The sequence below is a fragment of the Fomitopsis serialis genome, assembly GCF_022376445.1.
Source record: "Fomitopsis serialis strain Sig1Antser10 chromosome Unknown B0H18scaffold_371, whole genome shotgun sequence".
NCBI classification, from domain to species: domain Eukaryota; kingdom Fungi; phylum Basidiomycota; class Agaricomycetes; order Polyporales; family Fomitopsidaceae; genus Fomitopsis; species Fomitopsis serialis.
The window spans coordinates 12,053-38,247 of record NW_025955331.1 but is presented as its reverse complement, the minus strand read 5'-3'; the positions used below and the strand labels follow the sequence as shown (position 1 = coordinate 38,247).

At 55.9% G+C, this 26,195-nt stretch overlaps 1 protein-coding gene across 1 annotated transcript; it reads right to left on the bottom strand.

The window, feature by feature from the left end:
• Positions 1 to 23,703: 23,703 nt before the first annotated feature.
• Positions 23,704 to 24,685, bottom strand: B0H18DRAFT_1129161 (uncharacterized protein; the record flags this gene model as incomplete). The annotated part of the gene is made up of 5 exons (XM_048035398.1): positions 23,704 to 23,756; positions 23,810 to 23,900; positions 23,954 to 24,010; positions 24,063 to 24,110; positions 24,164 to 24,685. The coding sequence occupies 5 exons, from the start codon at positions 24,683 to 24,685 to the stop codon at positions 23,704 to 23,706; spliced, it is 771 nt and encodes a 256-aa protein (XP_047884780.1).
• Positions 24,686 to 26,195: the final 1,510 nt, after the last annotated feature.

The following is a 26,195-nucleotide window of genomic DNA, read 5'->3' as shown; positions in this document are numbered from 1 at the left end:
GCATAGCAGCATAAATGGTGGCGACAGCAAGAATAGGCCGGGATGGATGGGTATCTTCAGCGGATAACCTGGAATCAATAAGACTAACTCCCTCACTACACCTCTCCACCATTGTAGATCTTCCTCTCAACATAACGCAAACCCAAAGGAAACAGTTTGACACTGGCACAAATCCGCATGTGTGAGTGGTAGAGCTCGTTCAAGCTGCGACTTCCGGCACCACGGTGTCGTCAGCCTTATGTGCAGACCCGTTCTGAGTCTCGTCTAAAGTTATGATGATATCAGTGAAGCCCTACAGCAGCGCGGACCTGCACGAATGTACCTGTTGCATGTCCTTGCTCGAGTTCTGAGGACACCGGTGCTTCTGCAGCCTTTTCTTCAGTCACTGGACAGATGTCATCAGGTAATCCACAACGAGAAGCTAAAAGAATGCTCACCAATGCTGTCAGCCTGGACCTCAGATACGCTCTCTTCCGGCTCAGGTGTGGTGACTGCAGGTTCTGGGTCAGCACCACTTGTGCTTCCCTTCTCCTGATCTGCCTCGCGCTCGTCTTCAACGGCCGCGCCCTCAGACGCAGTCGGCTCCGCTACAACTGTCTCGGAAGCCAACGTCGGCTCAGCAGCCGGTTCCTCTTCGGTTGGCAGCACTTCCGGCACGGGTTCTGCAACTGGAACAGGGGGTTCTGCAGCGGCCTCGACGTCTGCATGCACCTCAGTTACTTCAGCCGGTGCTTCGGCCTCTGGTTCGACTTCGGGTACATCGGGGCCTCCTGCACGGGTGCGGCAGCGGGTAAGTCCTCCTCTGGCTCGGTAGGAGCGACGACCACAGGCTCTGCAGCGGCTGTGCTAGCCTCGACCTCTTGTATTGGGGCTTCGGTCGACTCCTGTACAGGCAGGGTCTCCTCGACAACCGCAGGCTGCTCGGCGGCACTCGGTTCCTCTTCCGGCGCACTCGGTTCCTCTGCCAGCGCACTCTCTGTGTGTGCGGAAGCCTCTGCCAGAGCTACAGGCTCACTCGTGCTGAGCGCCACGTCGGGGCCCGGGTCTCTCCAGCAAGCACGACGGGCTCGGGAGCAGGCGGCAACTCCTTAGACTCTGCAGCATCACCATCATCCGCAGCTTCCGACGACGCCGGCGACGTATTTGTCGGAGGAGTGATATGTTCGACGAACTTCGTCGGCTTCTCCGTGGGCTCTTCGTCGCTCTTGACGTGTGAGACGGAGGTCGCCGTGTCAGCGGAGGGAGCCTCCGCTTCAACGATGGGGACGGGCGGAAGGTCAGCATTGACCCTCCCCGAGTCTGCAGCAGCAGCTGTGCCAGCAGTAGCAGCAGCCGCTGCAGCCACACCCGTAGCGACTTCGGCACCAGTCAACCCAAGACCCTTCGTCTCTGCCTCAGGCTTCTCAGCGGGAGCAGCTGAAGGCAAGCTCTCGGGCTCCTCAGGAAGAACCTCGCCCATCTCCCCGATCCTCGGCGTCCTGCCCGTCTTCTTGCGCGGCGCGAGCTTCGCGTCGAGGCTCCCGACCGGCTCCTTGGGCGAGAAGAGCGTGAAGCGCTTCTTCGCGGTCGAGAACGTCGCGCTCTTGCGCCCAGAGATATTCGATCGCAGCGACGGCTTCGGCGACGATGCGCGCTGCAGGACGGGCGACGACGGCTCGGGCGGGGGCGGCGGACGCGTGAAAACCTGCTCGATGACGAGCCAGCTGAGCGGCTTGCCGTTCGCCTCGAGCCCGGCGATGGGCTTCAGCTGGCACACGACGAAGTTGGGCCAGTTCTTGGCGATGGGGTCGAGCAGGGCGTCGCTCCAGAAGTCGATGAACGCCTCGTCGATGTGGACGACGCTGACCGACGCGCACTTCGACGGAAGCGAGACGGTGCGGCCGGTCGTCGACGCATCGAACGGCGTGCGGGGCGTGCTCGCCTTCTGCCTCTTGCTCGACCCGCGCTGCACACGCGGAGGATCAGTCACCTCGACGTCGTTGTCCATGAGCGTCGAGGCGAAGTCCCTGCCGATAGAGCTGTCGCCGAACCCGAGAGACGAAAAGTCGGTCCAGTCCTTTGGCGAGAGGTCCGTCGTGGACGCGGTGGCCCTACTGGTACCATTCGTGATCGCGCCATTCTGACCTGCCCCGACAGACCGTGACCGCCCACGAGGTTCCAGGACCTCCAGCTTGACAGTGGTGGCCTCGGTCTTCGAACCCTCAGTGGGGAGCATGGAGAACAAGCGCGTTGTCTCATCAGTGAAGACGCGCGACAACGCTGGAGCGGCGTCGTCCTCAGCAGCCAACGGCGCCTTCTCGGTAGCGTCTGCTTGCTGCTTGAGCAATTCCCACAAGCCGACGTGCTCATCGCCCTGCTGCGTGCCTTCTGCCTTGACAGCGTCCGCGATGATCTGCTGGGGCGGTTGTTTGGGCTGGCCAACCGCAAAATCGGGAAGCTGCGTCTCGACACGAACATAGAGTGCATCGAACATCCTCGTCGAGAGTCGCGGTCGTGGCAGGAACTCGTCTTTGGGCTCGCCACCCTTGAGATATGGATAGCCAGTGACGAGTTCGACAAGACGCCGGGGCATCTTCGTGCGGGCCATCTCATCCCTGCACTATGGTCAGTCGACGTTGCGGGGGAGCGGTGATTGATGCTTACCTGATTTGCGCGAGGAGGAGATGCTCCAATATTCGACCCGCGCGCTCCCATCGCGCGTAGAACGTCGACCAGTCGTCTCCGTCCTCCGCTCTCCGGGTTGTGAGGAGCCAGAGGCCGAATAGCTTGGAGAGCTTGCTACCGGAAACACCACTCCGGTCGGAATGCGAAGCAAGAGACGAGACGATCTCGAGCGTCGTCTCGAGAAGGCGGAGATGTGCCGGGGGTAGTTGCGGAGTGAGAAACTTTGAGAACGCACCAGAAGGGTACGACGCGACGCGCTCAGCCTCTGAGAATTTCTTGTACCATTGCCATGGCTCAGCACTGCTGCTGCCGATACCAAAGAAGTCACCCTCGAGCCGGAGATGGCGAAGGGCCCAACGGAGGACGGCGGCGAGATCATGCGGAGAGCGGGTGTATTCCAACTCGGTATTAAATAAAGCAGAGGGTGAATTAGGAGAGGGAGGGAGCGTGGACGGGCTGTTGGAAGCCAAGGAGAGGATAAATAGAGAGATTAGTCTGCGCTGTACGTCGGGCGACGAGGAATACCAGTGCGGGTGCATGACACCAAGCGTCTCCAGGCCTGCGACACGGTCAGAAGGGTATTCATCGTTCAAAGGAAAGCGTACGGACCACCACGGTCTACGATGGCTGTCGAACATGCCTTGACGAGGTTGAGCGCCTCGTTGGGACTGAGTCGCCTTTCTCCAAGGACATTGTCGGGCAGGACACCACGATCACCCGTGTCCGCCTCAAAGACAACGCCAAGCTGCCGGCCGTCCTTGCCCTTGTCCTCGGGGAGGTTGAGCGTGAGGTGGGGGAGCTGCGGTTTCGCAGCGTCTGTCTTGGGAGACGTGGTGCGGGGCGACCTGGTCCTGAAGAGAGAGAACCCGGCGTCCTTCTCCTTCTCCTTCTCCTTCTTGTCCTCCTTCGCAGCCGGCTGTGCGTGCGTGATGTTGGTCGCGGAGGGCGACGCGGGCGGGGAGACGGCCTCGAACTTGCCCTCGAGGAGGGAGGCTACTGAGGTGCGCTTGGGAGCGTCCTTCTCCTCTCTCTTGCGCGTGAAGACTTTGGATAGGAACGAGGGCATCGCGCGGCAATCAGAGGATAGGTGAAGGAGAGTAGCTGGCGAGGAGCATGCGCCCAAGTTCAACGCGGTCGTCGCGGTCAAGACGAACGCGAACAAACCGTTGAAGTTTGTTACTGTCTGATTACCGCGTTTAGAAAGGTAACGATCCGCGTCTTACCCCTACTTACCACCGCAGCTTATCGCCGTTGTTATGTTGGGCTTACTTACCGGCTAATTGGTGCGCGACACTAGTACTAGACTAGTAATAGGCATGACGCTCAATTGACGACAGCAGGACTTGCAGAGAAAATGCAACGGGAATGAAATACAGAACATGCACATGCGAAAGAAAAGTAGTGATATCCACAGCAGACACGAGAAACACAATGATCCAACGACTAGAACAAGCACAACATCAGCACGCCGCCCCTCGTACACTATAGCCGTTTGAGAGCCTTCTTCCGCTTCTCCGATCCAGCCCCTCCACCCGTCGCAGCCCTCTTGACCGCTTTCGTCTTTGCAGCTGCAGCCGCGGGTACGGCAGCAGTAGAGCCAGCTACGTTCGAGTCTGCGGTACCAAGCGGGGCAGGGGAGGTCAAGCGTTCCTTGCCCGTCGGCTTCTCGCCTGCCAGCGACGAGTCTGACGTCGACAGCGTGCACGTATTGGGGGTGGATGCATGAAGGGGATAGGTAACCGGAGCAGAATTCTCCGTCGTGGCACTCGCGGAAGCACTTGACGATATTGACTTCGAAGACGCAGACTTGCTGGTCGATGGAGCGGGGGCAGCTGAAGAGGAAGGGGTGGACCCCACGGGCTTGTCGAACTCTGTGGGGCGCACCCGCGGCGTCGCGTGCACGCTTGTGATTAGCCGGGCCCGGTCACAGTAGCTGTCGTAATTCTCCAGCAGCAGCTTGCCAGCTTCCTCGTCCAGCGCGGATTCGGGGTTGGGGTGAATGAGCAGGCACTTGACGGTCACCAGGATGTGTGCAATGCCGTATGTGGATTTCCAATCCTTCTTGAGGGTGTTAACGCAGATCTCGCCCGCGGCTGAGACATTGGGGTGGAAGATCTTGGTTATCATGCGGCCTAAGATAGGTAATGAGCGGAGTGAGTTCAGGGACGTGAGGAGAAACTCACACTTTGGTGGTGCAGCAGGGAACTCTTCCGTGAACGCAAACTTTACTCTGAAGTATCCGCCAGCGTATGGTGTGCCCTCTGTGGTGGTTTGTGGTTAGTTGGGCGATTTCTACAGTATACTGAAGTATCGCTGTGCTCGCTGCTTGCAGGAGGAAGCCATATGTCCGACAAACACATGAGAATACGGGTATCATCCGAATGGCATCTGGAATGCAACCAGTGACCCATCTTAATGGGGATCATACACTATATGGGTTTATACCATACGCACACCCGACCACTTGGGTAAAGGCATAGCTGGCCAGCCACTGGTGGACAATGCTGAACAGACTAATCCTCGGTACGTGGAGGGCGCATACTTCCGACAGCAGCGAGCAAGATATACGCGTCTCAAGTACCCACCTGGGCCCTCTACAATGCCTGTAACGTCCAGCATATTGTCTTCGCTGGTAACAACGCGTATCCCTTCCGGGGGGCTCGTCTGGAGCTCACTGAGCTCACGCATCAAGCGGCGGAGAACTGCAGGCGACACAGACTACACCGCATCACCAAGTCAGTATCTCCCGCATGCATACGAGCAGTGAGACTCACCATGGCAGGCAAAACGGCGCGTATGGGGAAAGTGAGGATGTCAGAGGTTGAAGTCGTTGTTGGTCAGAAACGAACTGAAGGCAGCGCCCGATTCATCTCCGCCCCTGTGTCACGCCACCCCGGTCACGACCGTAACGCGCCTTCAGTTTGCTTCCGCGCCTGTGACGTTCACGTGACACAGGGTCACGCACCATCGGCGCGGTTGCCACAAGCGCGTCTTGCCTGCACTGTGCACACCCCGACGACCCGCGTCGCCACTGGCAGAGACAGGGATACCCAGACCCACGCACCTTCCGGACATGCGCGAAAGCTCACCAGACGAGTCCTCTCTTCCTCCACCAAAGCGGAGGAGGTTTGGCGGGTCGTTGGCGTCATATGGTTCGACAGCGTTCTGGTTCAGCGACGGCGACATTGTTCTCGAAGTCGAGCAACACAGGTTCAAGGTGCATGGAACACGCCTCCAATGCTCGGAGATATTCTTGGACATGCTCGGCATGCCGCAACCCAAAGACGCGGATGCCGTAGACGGGTGTCCCTTGGTGTTGCTCGCGGACTCGGCGCAGGATTGGCAGGTTGCGCTGAAGTGGATGTACGACCCTGAGTATGTAGCGCACCCCTTCTGCCCCAGCCACGCTTATCCTTCTGCTGGGGCGTCAGTTCCTTCGCAGCTATGCAACATCCTGTGCCGTTCCCACTTCTCCCGAGTGCTCTACGTATAGGCACAAAGTACGAAATCGCTGCTCTCCGTGAGTGGGCCGTCAATCACCTGTGCGCACGGTGGCCATCTGACCTCGAGCGCATGGACACTACGTCTCTTCCCTGTGCTGCTGGTAAGTTCTTCATCTCCCAAGGAGTGGCCAAGGTTGAACGCTGACGTTCACCAGAGGCAATCGCCCTCGCCCGCGAATGTGACGTTCCAGAGATCCTTTCCGCAGCATTCTACGCATTGTCCCTCCAAAGGTTCGGCTGCAATGCCGACGGGGGCCGCTCGCACGTCGTCCTTTCCCAAGCAGACATGCGCCGGCTCGTCATCGGGCGCGAGCGTCTGACAGACTTCGCGACACAATTGCTCCTCGACCCGCTCAGCGCTGCTCCCGGGATGCCTCCGTTCGAGTCATGCGACAACTGCCGCGACACGCTACAACGATACTGGCGCGCGAAGGTCGCGTCGGACCCGCAGTCGCCCTTCGAGCGGTGGCTCCTCCGCGAGTTCTACTTGATGCTCACCGTGCCGGACGCGCTATTCGAGCCGGGACTTTGTGTCGGGTGCCTGACGTGGCATAAGGACGCCGCGTGGACGAGGTTTGACAGTCTGAAGACTTCCATGTCGCGACTCTTTTGCTTGTGATAGACGTGGTTTATACTTTCGCTTGTTGCTCTCGTGCTCATTCATTCCAACTCTGTCTCGGACTTGCATCACACACCACACGTAATTTTCATTGTACAGACCGACTCTCCTTGTATACTCACAGTTGTTATCACGCACAGTACTGACCCTCATCCACATACATATATTTTCATCTTCTACTTTAAAGCAATGCGCAATCAGTCGGTCGGTTGATTTATTTGTTGAACGTCTAGAGGCAAACTTCAGCGCTTCAGCTTGAGTCGTTGGACATATGTACGCCCGGCTGGGCGCTTGCATGGTTAAGTGAATTTGACTACATAACAAATTGCGCTGCGTGAATTTGATTATGGATCCTGCCGAGTCCGAGTCTGCAAGCCCTGTTCAGTTCTAGCCTGACTCGAACCTCGACCTATTATCTATCCCGCGTCTCACGTTGGACGGAGGAACACCCGAGGTGGATGCGATTACTGAAGGCCTACCGGTGCTTGTGATTGTGCAGGTCGGTTGCTACTCGTAGGCTACAGGTGCGTCGTAGTGTATGTTTGCTTTGAGACAGCCTGACAAGTCTTCGTTGGCAGTATCTCCCATTATTGGTACTTGTCTGCGACCACAAGTCTCCTTGGAGAATGATCCACAAGCTCCTTGCCACGGACGCTCGAGCAGCCGTCACGCGATTGCGAAGGCAGGGCCTTACGTTTCATCCATCGACATGGCCGGGACCATCTACGCTCATTGACCTCCCTCCACGACGATGCGCACACACCCAAGCGGAACAGACAACACAGACTACAGCTACAGCAAGCGACAGCGCACAGTCTACAAGCGAGCGGATACCCCAGTGGTTGAATCCTCGGCATCTAGTCGGTGACACATTGAAGCATTCGAGAGCATATCTTCCGGGACCTCGGGGCAAAGATGCGCGCTCGGAGACTGACGGTGAGGACGAGCTCCCCGATGAAGACGTCGCTCAGGACAGCGAAGGGAACCCCGCAGGGAAGAAAGTCTTGATTGCCAGACTACCTAAAACTACAACGCTGGAGGACTTGATGGAACTGTTGGACGGACGCGGGGAGTGCCTGATCCATTTCAGTGAGCGGTCAATCTACCGTTGCGTGCGCGCCGCACACTCATAGATCCCTTCTAGCACCGCCTCAGCCGAATAATCGGCGGTGCTATGCCCATGTTCTGTTCCGCAGATTAAAGGACGCTCTGGCTTTCATGCGTGCACACAATGAGCAGAAGCTCTCCCTGGGAAGCCACAAGCCTCGTGTGCTCTATTCCGACACTCACGACAGGGGCCAGCTTTCTGAGCCGGTCAAGGTGAACCGGGTTCTGTGGGTCAGCAACCTACCCTACGACGCCACCATGAAGCAGGTCCGCGAACTCTTCGAACCATACGGCATCGTCCGCCGCGTCAGCATGAGTCAGTTGCGCTTCGGGTGACACCTCTCCGTTGCTGACGTCCACCTCTACCCAGCTCCTACTCAGCGCGGGAAGTTCGCAGGGTACGCACATGTAGACTTCGAGTTTATCGAAGACGCCAGCGCCGTCATGTTCGCAAACTGGCACCAACACTTCGAGCTCGGCGGCCGCAGACTGTGGATCTCCCCTGCAAAGTCCATAACCGGTGCGCCGTCCCCCGCACCGATCCGCTCGCCTGCGCAGGATATACGCACCATTGACGAGGACGGCACCCACCCGACATACCCGCCCTGTCGCGTACTCTGGGTAGGCGGTCTGCCCCGGGGGACGAAGTGGAAACACATACGCAAGATATTTCGCGACCACACCGAGGTGGTGGACATCCAGCTGGGTATGTGTTCCCAGCTCATCCGATGATGCACCCGCTAACGTTCATTGCAGTTCGGCTCAAGACAGTTTCTACGGGGATGTACGCCCACGTCCAGTTCCGCACGCAGAAGGATGCGGAGCGCATCATGGCGCTGCACGCACGGAGGCCGTTCTCGGTGTATCTTGGTGTGAGGCACCCCGTCGTGCTCGGGTACGCAGCGCCGCTCGTGAAGGACAACGAGCCGCACTTCAAGCTGTTCACGCCATTCGTGCGGGGCGACGAGACGGACATCCGGGTGCTCTTCGGGGCGCACGCACGGAATATACGCAAAATTGACTTCTGTACGTGTCCCCTGGGCTGCTTCTCCGACCGCTTCGCTGACTGTAATTGGACTTTTCATGACAGACGAGCGCCCTTCCGTCGATCCTTCTGGCCGCGCCGCGTTCATCGAGTTCTTCACGACGCATCACGCAATGGCCGCGAAGAACGCATTGGACCAAAAGCAAATCGACGGCAGCGCGCCGCTCATTCTGGCGTACGCAAAGAAGCCACCAGTCGTAATCAAGTCAGCGGAGGAAAGGGCTGCGAAATCTGATAGTCACTCGCCCAACTCTTCCCTCAAATGAGTCTGGTCAGAATGACCGCCAGTCGGTGCACGCACCCCCTGATTCACCACTCGTGGCGAAAATTGAGAGCATCCTGGACATGTCACGTTCTGTGTCCCAGAAGTGAGTTACGCTCCTGGATGTTCGTAGGCGTGCTACCTATGTGTCACAATGCTTCTATGTGGTTCATGATCATATATGAGCAGCGCGTCAAGTCGATGCATATAAACTATGAAACTGGTTGTCTTTACAAGCTTTCGTGATGCTGCGGAGAAGTGTATGTCGATCGTCATATGCGCCGGGGACAACATGTGGGATTCGCGATCGGGCTCCGAACATACTACTAAGAACACAGGCGTTTGTGTGGCTCCGACTGCTTTGTCTGAATCTGTCGATTGGCATAGACTGTTCTGCGCCCCCGAGAGCCCGAACAGATCAAACAAGAGTCACATCTACTTGAACCGTGGAACAAGCTCTAGTAGCCTCCTTTGCATGACATCAGAGAGACATGAGCGCACAGTTATGATATCTCACCGATGTCTGGCGCGGCGGTACTCCGAAGTATCAGTCTGTTCTTCTGGATACTGGACGTCTAAAGACTTTATCAGTCGTGTCGACTCGGACCTCCCCAGTGCATGTGTAGTTACGTGGGCTCGAGCAGACAGCAATGACGGCAGTATAGTAGTGAGCAGGCACCGAGAGCGTTGTACTGTCCGTGACAGAGGCCCCGAATAGCACTTGATCTCAAGCCTGAGCGTCGGTTCGAAGGTCCGCCTGTAAGTGCAGCACCCCTGGGGTGTCTAAGATTCTAGTAGTAAGATTATGCAAATCGTTGTCGCGCGGCACGCGCTATGTGCTTACTGAACTCTGTCACAGTGAAATTCCGATCCGAGTCCTCGCCATCAGTGTGTTCAATGTGACTGTACTTCCGATTGCCACGCAAGGATTACGATGCATGTAGACATAACCGTATTACTAGCAATCAAAACACGATAATAGCGCGTTGAGTATATACTATAAATCATACACACAGCGTCTTAACTTGAGAGTACTGGCATTGCAAGGGATGAAATCATCTTCATACATCAGCGAGTCGTTTCTGCCCTCCCTGCCTGTTTCTGCTCGAATCGTTCTTTCTTCACTACAGATCCTTGATGATACGCGGTGCATCAGGAATCGTTGCAGGGGAAGATATTGACGACAATATGGCACCGCTATATTCTGTTCTCTTTTCCCTTTCCCTTGGCGGACCTGTTCTGTTCATGGTCTACTTGTGGCATGTATAGCGTAAGCCTTGCTTGCAAACTCGGCGTGAATTGGTGATTTACAGGCACAAATTTTGGCCTGAATCCCTGGGGAGTGTCTAGCATGGCCGCTAGTCGCTAACATTAGTTTCCTGCTGGTGATATTGAACGTGCGGGGACTTACTGCCGTCCTCATCCACCATCACTGGGATTGAAGCGTCTGTGAGGGCAGCAAACAACAGCCACGCTTGCGTTTCGTGTAGGCATCACGCGTGAGCCCACCCAATAATGTCGCCCACTTATCTTGTTCGTCTTCATAATAGGTCATCAACCTGCAGAAGTCGGCGTCGCTAGCAATTGCGTGAGATATATGTGGTTGCGAATCGGGAGCCTGTAGCGCACAAACAGGTCAGTGACTAGGCTGGAGTTGAAGCAGAGTCACTGTAGATACTTTGTAGATACTTTGGCAATGACATCTTTCAGTATGTAGTCTAAAATGACATCGACAGGGTCGTAGGGCTGTATCATCATAGATTACATCAGTCGAGTTCCGCGTGGAGTGTGAACGACAAACTCACTTTTGGCACTGCCGGAGTCTCAAAGATGTCGCGGTAATCCCCCATTTCTGATTGAGGTGATTCCCCCGCAGCCTGGATGATCTTAGGAGCACGCCAACGCCTCCTACACTTGAAATAATGCAGAAGGACGCATTGATTCTTGGGTTTCGTTTGGTCTACCCCTTCCCTCCGTCCCGACGCGTTTCCTGAAGCTTCGCTTGAAGCTGGTGCCGGCCCGCACCGGGCCTCTGCAACATGCTGCGTAGAACGCGAGATGGTCACACCGAGAGACGCAGATCCCATAGGGCCGAGGCCACCGTGTACGTAGCAACGCCCGTTCTCTCCCTTCTCGCGGAACGCTGCTAGAGCCCAGTGAGTCGTCTTGACCCAACCCTTCACGAACATGATCCTGTCTTCAGGCAGGTCCAAGCCCATGGATTCGGCGAAGGCGACCCAGTTGTCGATGTGCTTCCTCATGTAGGTCGTCATGCATTTCGTGTGCAGGACCTCCTGGAGCTCTGCCGGTGAGCCCAGAACGAGAACTGCACCTTGTTGGTCGGTACATTCGAATGAAAGATCCGCGGATACAGCGTGTCTGATGTGTTTGAGTCCAGTGAACGCGGGCAATGCTGGAAATGACTCACGTGGATCCTTCCGCCTCGACGCGGACCTGCCTCATCGTTCTGCTATACAGGGGCCCAGAGATCGCATTCCCAACTCGGAAGAGCGGGTGAGTCAGAACGAGTTTTTAAAACCCGTCCGGAACATTGGGCATATCCTCTGGACGTTGGTTGATCGGATCGTCCGCGTCTCGCATGGCGTTGAAGAGGCGGACGAAAGCTCCTCGGTGCAGATATCCAACGTCGCCAAGGTGGACCTCGCCCGCTTGGCCATCTTCCCGCGGCTCCGGGTACCACAGAGAATATCCCTTGCCCAGGGGACAGAGTTGGCGAGCATAGACTTCCTCGACCGGGGTCATAGACGACATCATTGGTCGTACGCAGATGACGGTGAAGGGGAGGGCAATGGTTGGGTCGACGACTATAAGGGTTTTTGAGATGGATTAGGTTCCGCACGCGTACGTGATAGATATGAGCACACCGTTTCGGTTTGGATGTTTCTAGCGCAATGGGAGGCTATGTGGACATTCTATCCTGGTCCTGACGCCGCGCTTGTACTGCCAATGCAATTACGGTTCCTCTATCAGGGTCGCCATGAGAAGACAGCGCGAGTGTCCTAGATGGTTCAACAGTGAGTACGACGGTTCTGTGAGCATGAAGTATTACCCCTAGAGTAGTTTATTGTCGAGTGCGATGAGCGGACGTACACACCGGTCACATAGATGTGACGATTCGAGCAAATCGACGCTGACAAGAAATCAGCAATCGCAGGGGCAGGAAAGCCTTCGGTGACGATGAAGCCGTCCATGCTTCGCACCCTAGAATATAACCCTATTTGCGGACAGAAAAGACTATGCAATTGAAAGGGATTCCTCCCACGTTGCGCACAACGTCAAGGCATATGGGAGATACGCCAAGGGCTGTGTAGCCTTTCCTTCGTCAAAAAGCTCACAGGTGTCCAGTCACCATGTTGTCGACTTAGTCTGATTCTATCACTGCCAGTTGGATTGGATCACAGTCATGTCCAGAGTGCAATAGCACACGGGAATAGAATAGCATAGGTCGTCTCTGCAATACTCCGGGATCATTCGTGCCATTACGACATTCACTGGAGCTCACCTTACGCGGGCGAAAACCATCTACGCTTGCAGCTGGTCAGGCGAAGCTTCGATAGCATCGCATTAGGTTCTAGCCACACTACTATGTATAGGTCACCACGAGCTTCTACTTCCTCATCTGCCTTGTGTCACATCAGTATAGTCAAGTATTGAGGGTTCGTCGACAGCCAAGCCGCCAGCTCCCTGACCAAGTGCGCCGCATTCGCCTCCAGAGTCTGGTCCCGTGTCCGCGCCACATCCACAACCGTCTTCCTGCGCTGCTTCGTCGCGAGCACGAGGCCGACCTTCCTAGGGGAGAACGACACCGACACCAGGTTGAAAGGGACCGAGCGCGAGCCGTTCGGCGTCTGGCATCGCGACGGCGGGGCGGACGGGGTCCACGGCGGGCCAGACACAGAGATGACGCCCGCGCGGATGCCGTAGAGCCGTACGATGTCCTCGAGGCGTGCGCGCGGCTGCATGAGGTCGAAGAGGTCCTTGAAGCTCTCCTCGCGCTCGAGGTGGAGCTCGCTCTCGTCCGCCCAGACGTCCTCGCGGACCTTGAGCGCGATGAAGAGGTCGAGGACGTGCGTCTCGCGCTGGAGAGAGCGCACGGGCGATACGGGCGGGTCCGCGTCGCTGACTTCGGGGGTCGCCATCGGAAAGGGGTCGGAGGAGTAGGGTGCGCGGACGAGTGAGCTGTAGATGGGGAGGTAGGTCGAGCGGAGGACGTGCATACACGCTTGGGGTGTGTAAGTCTAGGTAGGAAGTATGTAGCGGGACGAGGAGACATACCGATGTAGAGAGAGCGACTGACGCGCCGAAGGCTTACTGTGAGCCAGTAGAGGATCCGCCTCTGCCCCTCCGGCTGCCCTCGAGGGAATATCTCATACACTGTCCGCAACAGCAGATATGGTGGCAAAGTCGACAGCGTAATACGTCGAGACGAGTCTGAGAACGATGGAGGTCTATCCGCCGCCGCCGCAGCGTAGGACGGCGGAGGAGTGAGAATGACCTTGCTGTCGAGGATCATTTTGCGGAGGTGTCTCGAGCTGTCAGTTCAGGAAATCTCAGGATGATAGTGAGACGACGCTGGAGATGTCGATGATGGCTTAAGTAGACGAATAGCCCGACGTGCGCAGCCTTTAGAGCCAAGTCCCCAGGGTTCGCAGCAGGCGTTCGTGGACCGCGCGATCATATTGCGCATACGATGAGCACTGCGGCATCACACTGCGCAGAATGAAACATGGCCGAGCAAGAAACCAAGAAAAGGCATTCAGATAGCAAAGTGAACAGACAGAACCAGATGTTCGAGTGAACGTTGAGTAAACGAGGATTTCGTTGGCGACGGCGAGCCTCGTGTGGCACTGGTTCGGCTCGGCTCATTGACAGTTCAGCCGGCCGTGGCCCCAAGAAATCCCCATCTGGTGGATCTCGTTGTTCACGACTGAAGGCATTGTTCGCCCTCTTCAGCCTCTGTTCGTCGAACGCAAACGCCTCTTTCTATCGCAGAGTTGAAGCCTTCCCCAGACCTTCGAGACCGCAGTGCTCCTGGGAGGAGGCTGGATTTGGGCGGCTTGCACACTTGTTTTGCCGTGTCCGAGGTCCACGGCAGGACCCGGAACCGCGTGGCTGGCTGCTGTCCTGGACGACGAGGCGAGGAGCACCGACGACGAGCAGACGAATCCACCCACAGAGCGATGGGCACATCCAAGAGGAAGGCTGCGAAGCCCCCGCCGCAACGTGAGTCGTCCAGCTCGCGTGCTGGAGAGACTCGGTTGATCAGCTCTGCCTCGTCACCGCCCAGTGCGCTCCCGCACAACGAGGAGCAGAGGCAAGGTGCGTCCCACCCATCTTATCGCCCTGGCCACGCGACTAACGCTTTCTCTTCGCCTCGCAGCCCCTAAACCTCTCTGATCCTGCAGAGAATAGCCAGCTGCTCAATGAGCAGCTGCGCGCCATGGGGCTCTATGCCGCCCCGACCCTCGGCGACGGGAACTGCCTTTTCCGCGCGCTCTCCGACCAGCTTTACGGCACTCCTGCGTACCACCTCAGACTGCGGCAGGAAATCTGCGACTGGATAGAATCTCACAAGCAACGCTACGAGCCCTTTGTCGATGACGAACGGGGTCTCGACGTCCATCTACAATGCATGCGACAACCAGGTGTGTGACTCGTGCATATGTTCTGAGCGGTGTTTCCCGGGAAGTGCCTCGCGTCATAAGACTACTCAAGTGCAAGCAAAGCCTACGCTTATTGCGGCCCACATTATCTCGTTACAATGGCGAATGTAGTTCGCGCCTAGATTGCTGTCCTGTTTGGTCTAAGCGCCAGCCTGCAAATGTTCGTTAGGGTTGCTGCAGTGCTGCCCTGCATGTCGATATCCAGCGGGATTGTTCGTTGCTTGTGACCGTTGCTCGTCTCTGACGCACTCAAAACGGTGTGCTACATATGTATGCTATCAACACGCGGAGTGCTGTTTCTTGGGTCGCACTGTATGATTTCCGTGACTCATTTTATTACAGCGACGTACGGCGGGCACCTCGAACTATCCGCCTTCGCACACATGAAGCGCCGTGACGTCAAAGTCATCCAGCCCGGGCTCGTCTACGTTATCGAGTGGGCCGCGGGTGCCGACGCCGACGACGACGACGCAGACAACGCCCCCTCGACATCGTCCGCACCGTCCGCGCCTACTACAGCGGTCGAGTCATCGGGCAACGAGCGCGAGAAACGGCGCGCGGCGCGCGACCGCAAGCGCGCAGAGAAGGAGCGCGAGAAGCTCCCGCCGCCGCCCGAGCCGTCAGAAGAGGACGACCCTCCTGGTCCAGTCTACGTTGCGTGTGTACATGTTCATTCCCCCTTGTCTGCAGCACCCTGAAGTGTGTAATAGATATCATGATTGGGAGCACTTCTCATCAATACGGAACCTGCGAGGTCCAGCCACGGGCCTGCCTAATGTCGTCGAGATGCCAGCACCCGATGAATCGAGGCCTCCTTCTCCGGTGCCAGCCAAGAAGAAACCAGTGTCGAAGGTCAAGACAAAGCCAGAGCCAAAGGCGAAGCCCGAATCGAAGGCCAAACCTGAGTCGAAAGCGAAGGGTAGAGTAGCTGCACTCGCCCAAGCCGGCGCTTCGGAACCACAAACACCATCGCAGATCCCGCTGCCCTCATCCCGCTCCGTATCACCGCTACCCTCACGGGCATCACCGATCCCTTCTGCAGCAACGCTGCCGTCAGACGCGAACGAGGCCGTCTCATACCGCTCGCCCAAGCGGACGTTCGACGAGTCATCGGCGTCGTCGCAGGGCCACTCCGACTCGCAGAGCGCGTCCAAGCGCCAGAAGAGCTCCTCGCGGCCGTCGTCAAGGACTCCTCGGGACAGTGAGCCTCCACTGCCAGGCAGTGCCCCGCACGGCATGGACATGCTCGTCGACGACGCGGACATCGACACGCCCGAACTGTCGGCGTCGGGTTCGTCGTCTGCATCCGAGAGCTCCCTTTCCTCTTGCTCGTCGCCGGCACCCTCACCGCCCCCCGTCGTGGTGCCGCCCTCTCCAGTCCAGCCGCGCCTCACACGCCGGCAGCGCAAGGCTCTCGGTCTGCCGAAGCCGCGCTCGGCGCTCGTGGCCAGCGCGACGGCGAAGACGAGGGGCGCGGGGAAGATCGTCATTCCGGGCGGGAAGTCGAAGAAGTTCAAACCTGTGGTGCAGGACACGGGCGCCGGCGAGGACGAGGAGGACGTGGACGTGGATGCGAGCGCGGAGTGGAGGCAGAACGGCACGGGCCGCGTGGACGTGCGGGGGTTCCGCGAGCTGAAGATTTAGCGGCGCGCGCGCTGCACTCGATCTATCACCCACTTTTGCATCGGCAGGGACATTCTTCGCACATCTCGCACAGCATCATCTGGACTCGTCTCTCGTGTCTTTGTCGTCGTCGTCTTGTTTTGTGTCTCGCAGTGCACCGCAACGCATCTCCTACGCAGCATCCTTTTGTCTCCCCCTCCTCGTTTTGTACTCCGCATCACATTCTGCATCATCGCCCCGGGCTGCCTCCCTCCATCTTCCCCACACGCCAGTGATACCGCGCATAATTACGACTAGCGGCTGGACTCTCTGTATCGCATACGACACGCAAGTCTGCCCACGACCTACATACCTCTCTTCTGATCTCATCCCATGTCAATCCGGACTAACATCAGAGTTGCATGGCATGACGCGTCTCCGCCCGTCCGGATACCACATCGTCGCGATACCTCGTACATACATCCATCTCTTCCATCTCTTCCATCTGTGTATTATGGCTTGCGACTGGCGCCTTCGCATGTGTACCACTACCTACTAGATGTGCTAATAAATCCTCATTAGCTATAGACTTTAGTGCTTTCCTGCGATGACTCCGATTCTAGATGTCTAGTGCGCACATGGGCTGGTGGGTTTCACTCTCAATGATCAAGGTCAAACAGCATTGTGGAGTACACTTACGTGACAAAGGTACCAAGGCTGGCAGCTCCCATTCGCGCACCATACCATCATCTGATGCAGACGCGATATGCCTGTTGTCGTGGGAGAAGGAGAGGTGGTTCACGTTGTCGGTGAGCCCGGGCAACTGCCAGTGAGCGACCTCCTGCTTCGTCGACATGTCCCACACCGTGATGGTGTGGTCCTCACCACCCGCGGCGAACAGACGACCGTCCGCAGAGAACGCGGGGGACGTGACGACCTTGTTGCCGCCGTCGATTGTGTTGAGCAGCTCGGCCGTGAAGGAGTCGTACGTCTTGATCACCCGCTCACTGCCGACGGAGTGAAGCTCTTTGCCATCTGCAGAGAACGCCGCCGCGCACACCGAGCCATCTTCGCCTTCACGCAGCCTCGCGAACTCGTCTCCAATTAACGCGCTCCAGATTCTAGTGGTTCCGTCGTCTGCGCGTGTGACGAGCCTTTTCCTGTCGGGAGAGTACGCTATGGTGTAGATGACTCCCTCATGCCCTTTCAAGTCACAGACATGCGCCGCGGTATGGGTGCTCCATACGCGTGCGGAACCATCGGAGCTCGTAGACACGAATCGCTCGTTGTCGGGGGCGAACACGACGTACATGATAATCCCGCCATGTTCCTCCGTCGTCCCGCGCAGGTTTCCGGTCTCTGCCTCCCAGAGCTTCACGACAGAGTCGGCACCGGAAGCAATCAGCTTTCCGTCCGCCGAGTATGCAACGCGCTCGACGGTACCCTGATGGGCGTTGAGCGACCGGATCGACCCTCCTTCGATGAGGTCCCAGATAATGACGCGTCCATCGCGTCCGCCTGAGACCAGCTTGCTCCCGTCTGGAGAGAAGACAAGAGCGGAGACGTTGCCGCTATGTTCTTCGAATTGGAAGCGCACAGAGCGATTCATCGCAGTCCAGACGACGATGGTGTTATTCTCGTACCCAGCGGCGATCTCCCTACCCACGGGCGAGTATGCGAGCGCAGAAATCCCGCCACAGCGCTCGGCGCAAGCAAGCGGAGGAAGTAGAATGCATGCGCCCGAGTGATTGGGCAGATGGACTGCATGTGGTGATCCTGGCGCTTGTGCATCATTATGGGGACCCTCAACGTGAATGTTTGCGTTCTCTGGGAACCTCAGGTCCATAACTTAAAGCGCAACATGCCAACTGGGAAGTCCACAATGAATATGCGCCTCGATGCGTGAAGGCGACAGCACTCACGACCGTCCTCGGTGACCTCAATTTCGGGCGAGGAATCCTCAAGGAAGCGCGGAATATCATCAGGGATTGGGTATTGACATCGATTCTGCGGTCTCGTGAATTCGATATCGGCGATGCAACCACGTTGATCACCTACTTTGCACACACGAATTAGATCTATATCACTTGCGACTGCTACCGCTGCCTCCGAATGCTATGAGCGACGGTCAGTTGAAACGTTGCCTGTGCACAATTTGGAAACTCGCCTCGAATATGTAATTCAAAATGAAGATGACAGGGTCATAGGGCCACTTTCAAAGAGAATATGTATGAGGTATAATACGGAGACGACGAATGTATTCGTACTCACTTGACGGAGATCTCCACCTGACTCGATCTCTATATCCTCCGACTCATCGTCCTGAGGTTTGACGCCAGTTTCAGTCTTCAATGAGGGCAGTGGTGGGCGTTTCTTCAGCTTGAAGTAGTGCAGAAACATGCACTGATCCGAGGGATACTCTTCCTGAGCACCGGCGAACTGGTCCTCCCACGGTCCGAAGGAAGGGTCAGCGTCCACTTCTCTGGAACGTCGTTGGTCCATGTCATTTGCACGACCCTTCTCTTTCTTCTTTTTGCTTCGCGGACTCTGAGCCTGGGTAAGACTTGGACGCTCTTCCAGTTGAGCAGGCCCCAGAGGTCTGTTCGGATTCAATCGAGGACGGTTGTCTGGCCCTATTCGAGGGAGACATGTCGCAGCTGTCTCTCTCTGCGTCTCAATCCGAAATGCGGCAGAGACAGGCAGTCCCAAGTCGCCGTTGAAGGTAAGCTTCGCATGCCTACTGTTACCGAAGAAGGCTGCGACGGCCCAACGACTCGTTTTGACCCACCCTCGGACGAAGAGTATGTCTTCGATAGCGACGCTGTAACCTACCTCATCTGAGTTCGCCCAGCGGTGCCAAGTATCTATGTTCTCCTTCATATATTTGGCCATCCGGCGAGTCTGCTGCACGAGTTCACGCTTTCCGGGGGTATCGAGGATGGCCAACGCGCCTTGTTGGTCGGTACATTCGCATTGAAAGGCGACGTTGACGCCGTGGCTGTGAAATGAGTTCGATCAGAGAGCGCCACACATTACTGAAGAGCCACTTACGATCCAGCTCCGCCTCCTACCTCGAGACGACGGACAGTTTGACTGAACAAGGGACCTTCATTGATGACATTGTTTGCTGTGATGATTGGTATCATGCCGAGTTGGAATTTCTTGAAATTCGGAGGGACGGCAATATGTATACTGTCCTCCGCCTCCCTCATCGCATTAAAGAAGCGGTAGAAGCCTCCTTGACCAAGAAATCCGACATCGCCGATTAGTACCTCGCCTTGCCCGCGCGCGTTCTTCGGCTCGGGCTCCCATAGAGGATATCCCAGCGCAAGCTTGAAGAGTTGTTGCGCGTACACATCGTGCGCAGTTTCAGGCATATTCGTTTCGTTATCTCTGTCAGAGAGGTGTGAGGTGTGAGGTGTGAGGTGATGTGAGGGTACGATATTCGATTGTGACTCACAGTATGTTCTCTCTAAGGAGCCAGCTACTAGATGTTCGCCGGTTTGGGTATCCAGCCTTATATCGATTTTGGGGTCGCTCATGGTTTCGGTGTTCGTAGAGCCTGGAACAATAGCAACCTTGGTCACGCATACGTTTCGTGTGTGAAGCACTAGCGGTTGCGACGGTCTGTGTCAGCATTATGTGTACGGCGGCCAATTGAAACACTGCCTGCATACCGATCAAGAGATCACCAGCAGTAAGCAATTCAAAACGAAGACAACGAGGTTGCACGCCTGCAAGGGAAAGTCGTACATGAGACATGTCACGGAGATTATGTGTATGCTCATCCGAGTGGTCACTTGAGGGCGACAGTCCTTCAGTGAAGTGTATGCTGTCGTCATCTGTATTGTCGGATCCCATGGCGGTTTCCATGCCTATCTCCTCGCTTCAGTAGTTCCTTGCGATACCCAATGATCTCGCACATACTTGCATATTTTAGTACACTTCTCCAATGATATATCATCGATTGCGACTGGTGCTGAGTCGGTCTTCACATGCATCACGTTTCACTCTGCTAGCCCTGTAAACGAGGGACTCAGCATAGCACTCAACCCCAGTACGCAGCACGATGGACACTGACCCTGAAGCTCCACTCGCATCGCCGGCAGCTCCCATTTCCGAACAGTGCGGTCGTCTGAGGCGGACGCGAGATACTCGTCATCGCGAGAGAAGACGAGGTAACACTGTCCGCTCAAGCGCACGACCTCCAGCCTCGCCAAGTACTGTGTCGCAGACAGTGATGGCGTACTCCAGGCCGACGGTGACGAGCAGACGACCATTCGTGAGGAGCATCGTGCTCATGGCACCCTTCATCCTGTCGCCGTGGTCGATGGCGTGGAGCGGCTCGGCGGGGAAGGAGTTATGCGTCTTGATGACTCGTTCGCTAACCACAAAGTGCCGCTTCCTGCCGTCTACAGAGAACGTAGTCGCCCGCACCGAGCCGCCTCCCCCCTCATTCAGCGTCATGAGCTCATCTCCGAGTAGCGTGGTCCAGACCCTGGTGGTCCCGTCGTTCGCGCCTGCAACGAGCCTCCTCCAGTCGGGAGAATGCGCCATGGTGTTGATGGTCCCTCTGTCTCCCTGCAGATCGCAGATGTGCGCCGCCGTGTATCTGTCCCACACGTGCGCGGTGGTTTCTGCGCATGTAAAGAATTGGTCGTTCCTGGGTGAGAAGACGACAGCCGTGATGGTCCCGTAGTGTTCGTCAGTCAACGCATGCAAGTTCTTCATCTCCACATCCCAGAGCTTCACAATGGAGTCCGCCGTGGAAGCGATTACCACCCCGCCAGGCGAGTATGCGGCGCAGCTGACGGTGTCCTGATGAGCATGCAGCGAACGGATCATCCGTCCTGCGACGAGGTCCCATATAATGACACGCCCGTTGCGCTCTTCAGAGATGAGTGTCCCCGTCTGGAGAGAGGGAGAAGCAGGAGACGGCTCCGGTGTGCTCTTGCAAGCGGTGTCGAATCACGTCTCGTCGCATTCCAGACAACGACAGTCCTCGAGTCCCACGACGATGTCCCTCCCCATGGGTGAGTATGCGAGCGCGGAAACTCCATCTTGACATTCGCCATCGGCGGGCGCAGGGAAGCGCAAGACATGCGTGTCTGGTTGGTATACGTTGTTGACATTGTTTGCATCTGCTCCAGCGTACATTCCCCTGGGACGTCCGGGGCCTGTTCGGTGTTGATCGTGCGAATGGTTCAGTGGGTAGTATTGGTCCTGTTCCAAAGATATTGTCATGCTTGATCGCATCCAGTGGATAGAAACATACCAAGGACAAGCGTGGTGCTTCTAGTGTCTCCAGTTTCCTCGAAGCCTTGGCGGAGTTGATTGCACTTGACCTATTGGCAGGCGACATCGAGCGAATAGCAGTCGATTATGCAGTCTGCGGCATGCGACTATACACCGAGTCCTCAACGTCAGAACTCGAGGGTACAGGATGTTAATGCTATGCCGGCACTGTCAGTCAATGTCCACCTACAGCTGTGTCCCGGCCCGGGGAGGTTGGGCGGTGTTGCATGAGCGATGACGGGCATTGAACATTGTAGCTAGACGTGGTGACCTGATAGCATCTTCGCCAAATCCGGCATGAGTACGGGCTATGAACCGTAACACGAGAGATGCAAAACCCCTCGCCGTTCGTGTTGGACCACCTGCTCTGTGGTTATGGCGCGTCGCAGGCTCCAGTACACTGCCAAGGGGACGTCGGGACGTCAAATCGCCACAGCGGCAAGCAAGTGCAACGCGCCGTCGGTGAGCGTGGACTTCTTCACAAGAATTCAGATAGGACGTCCAGTTCGCTCTAGTCGTTTCGTGCTTAGCACAGGGCTGATAATTCGTAAGTCACACGCCGGAACTAGGGTACAGGAAGACTCTGACCTGAATGCCACGAATGGGCTATGATAGCCGCCGCAAACGTAGGTGCGCCCGCAAGGACCCGCGCATTGTTATGTCACAGCAACTAGCAGTGCCAAGTTCCATCCAGTTCGCCTGTATGTACAGAGGTAAGTACTACGGACTCCGGCGCACTGCGATGTCTGGAAATAGCTGTTACGACGACGCCGGCGCTGTTCCGCCTCGGGCTCAGTTACTACTTACTCAGATTCCGGAAAACAACTTGATGCCATACGCGACGGATTGTAAGTACTGATTCCTGCAGACCGAGCACGATGCATGATGACGAGCATTGTTGACGAGTTGTTGACGAGGATCGACCTGGATCGACGTTGGACGAGCACCGAGCGGCGTATGTCAGGGTGTACACGTGACCTTGGTGCACGCGCGTCAGGAGTCTGAGGACCCAAGAATGGAACTTGTCAGTGAGTCGTTCAGTTCGCCTGGTTCCTCGCCATGTCTTGCCGAACCAGCTCATACACGCCGCGTGTTTTCTCAGTCAATTTTCCGTATAACATTCGTTTCTTCACTATCTGAAATTGACAGCTCACAATCATCTGTTAGACCGTGACGGGCTGCAAGTCAGACAACACTGGCATGTCCCGACGCGACGCAGTCCTTAGCTGGGACAGCTTCTACCCACAAAGCCGAGTTTGCGAAGTGGGCACGGTCGCAAGGCTTGATTGCGTCCGATATCGGTAAGTCAGATCCGGTCAATATTCATGACACGTCGAGTGGTCTACTAGGCCAACATGTATTGCGCGGCATTGAACTCGAACTCAAGCTTCATCTCACAACCTTGCTATGTAGCGGTACGCTACCTCGCTCGTATGTCTGCCAGTCCAAGGACCGGCATGGCACGATGATGACTCAAGAGCTCCGTGTCGACTGTATCTAAATCATCTAGCGTTGGTCACGGCGATCGAATTGACGGGCCGTCCCCTTGAGCTTGAGTAAAATCCCCCGTCCGCGGCCATGCTTCGAATTTCCCAAACTTAGTTGGCTGTTGCTTCCCCGACAACGTGTCTACCGCATGTCAATATGTGTGTCGTCTACAGTGGCTAGGACGTTGACGTGCGGGCTCGTCTCGTGGCCTTGTATGTTTCTCCTTTGGATCGCGCACATCTACATCTATGGTGGCGGTTCGGCGGATGCTCAAATACTCTTGCTTACATCCAGTCATGGCCAGTATCAACTGATTACAGGGCCATCCAGTACTGTTCATCTCGTTCTTCGATACCTCGTACACACATATCTGTTCGTCCACCTGCCAAGCACGGCTTATATCTAGCGCCTTCGTGCGTGTTCGAGGATTCTCGTCAGCCTTCAGTCGCGAGGTGCATCTCGGTAGCCTCATCAAATAGTGTGCCGACTATGAAACTCATGGTCAACACCAGCCAACCAGTGTTACTTTATACGACTCACGTCCATCCTCAGTGACGTTAACGGGAGGCTTGGTTTCCCTCAAGAATTTCGGTATATCATCAGGAATTGGGTATCCATCGTCAGATCGACCCTGTAGTCCCCCGTGAGTTCAACGATGCCGAGAGCTAAACAAGAACGACGTACCTCACACAAGCGTATCAAGTCTAGATCACTAGCAATCGCGACATTCACTTTGGGATTCTGCGTTCGACGGTGAGATACGACATCAGTTCGAAGTGCACCCTGAACTAACCTTCAATATGTAGTCCAAGATAAAATTGACAGGGTCGTATGGCTCGGGCTAACAAGACATGCATGAGACATGTGACAAGCGACATATGTATTCATACTCACTGCGGGATCGGAATCTCTTTCAACTTCATCACGCAGAGCAACATCAGGGTCCTCCTCCTCCTCAGGGGGAGCCTCTTGCACACTGGCACACTTCTTCATCTTGAAGTAGTGCAGAAACATGCATACATTTGAGAGGTTCCCTGAGTCTTCGTCCATCGCCCTAAGATGTCGCGGGCTGCCACCGTCTGTCTGAGGAAGGTTGCCTACCGGCGGCCATACTCTAGCACAGCATCCAGGAGGTGTGTATTCTTCCTTGTCATCAAGCAACTGGGAAGAGTAACCAGGGCCTACATCACCGATGGACTTGTACTTCACATTCCTACAGTCATTGAAGAAGGCCACGACAGCGCAACGACTGGTTTTGACCCAGCCTCGAACGAACAGCAGCTTCTCGATGGAATCTACATTCTCAGGCGCATCCCCATTCTTGTCTGTGACCCAATGGTGCCAGGTGTCTGCATTCTGCTTCAAGTGTTCCACTATCTCGGGAGCTTGACATACGAGTTCGTGCTTGCCAGGCATACCGAGGATAGCCAACGCGCCTTGGTCTTCAGTACATTTGCATTGAAAGGCCACATTGGCGCCATGGCTATGAACAGAGTTTAATACGAGTGAAATGCACACCGGTAAAAAGACACTTACGATCCTGCCTCACCTTCCACGACACTTTGACTGAAGAGGGCTCCTTTAGGGATGGTATTGGCTATTGGTGTCGATGTGAGATCCAGTTTTTTGTATTCCGGAGGATCATACGGTTGTGTACTATCCTTGGCATCTCTCGTTGCATTGCAGATACGAAAGAATCTTCCCTCTTTCAAATATCCGACATCGCCAATCAGTACCTCGCCTTCTTCTACCCCGGGTTCGGGATCCCATAGAGGATAGCCTAATCCTCGCCTGAAGAGCTGTTGCGCATACACGTTCCAGTGGCAGTCAAAACCTTCCATTCGGCTACGGGTGAAATCTGCGTACTGTAGAGTGTGAAGTGAATACGAGCGCACGGTATTTGAATGTGGCAGACTCACATGTGTGGAGTATCGAGTGCCTAAAGTGGGCTTCAGAAAGCCGGATATGTCGTTTGGGTTGGCATAACCAACCTTTTAAATGATTCGACAGCCACTCATGTTCCTAGGTTGCATAGTTTAGAACAATAGCAATCTATCATGCAAACGTGTATCAGGTCCAGAACCGCATCACTCGAAGGTAACTACAGACCTGAAACAGTGTCTTGTACACGGTGAGATACTATATCACTTACAGACGAACACAGAACCACATAAATATACCTCCAGACATAGTCCCAGGACAAAAGAGCAGGGTGATACGGCTTCGAACGCACAACCTCCACGAAACACTTACATGTGTACCCCTATTGTCTTTCGGATAGGGACGAATGCCGCCAGACACGAGTCGCTTGGGTATGTGTATGGTGCGCTCAGAAATAGGCGAGTTAGGTCGCTGAGCGGAATACCAATAGAGTGAAGCTGCACTCTTACAAAAGACAACCGAAGCTTGTCATTAGTCCTGGCTCGCCCTCAATTCAAAGTGAATGGTGATTTCGATCATGTCAGACGTACTGTATGGCTTGACTCGGTCAAGCTTTTGGTCTGCTTCCTACCGGGACTGAAAGCGAAGCTTGGAAAAGTCATCCATCAATTCACCGAAACTTCGCGTGCTGTCAGTGGGTTCGCCGTCTTGTACGTCCGTGGATATGGCACGTCACAGTGCACTGCCTGACTGATACCGGGTCATCACAGCAGCGAGCAAGTGTGGGATGCTATCAGGGTGCGTGAAGCTCCACAAGAATGCACACGGGACGTCCATCCGACTCCAATCAGCCCTAGTCGCTTCGTGCTCAGAGTTAGCAAGTCGCGGGCAGGACCAGGGTACAGGGAAACACTAACATAAGAGAGCTTTCATAGTAGCCTCAGGAGTGGGCGCGCCCGCAGAGACCCGTGCACGAGATTATCAGTACTGGCAGTGCTTCCGCGACTGTACAGAGGTCTCTGAACATAGCCTTTACGACGACGTC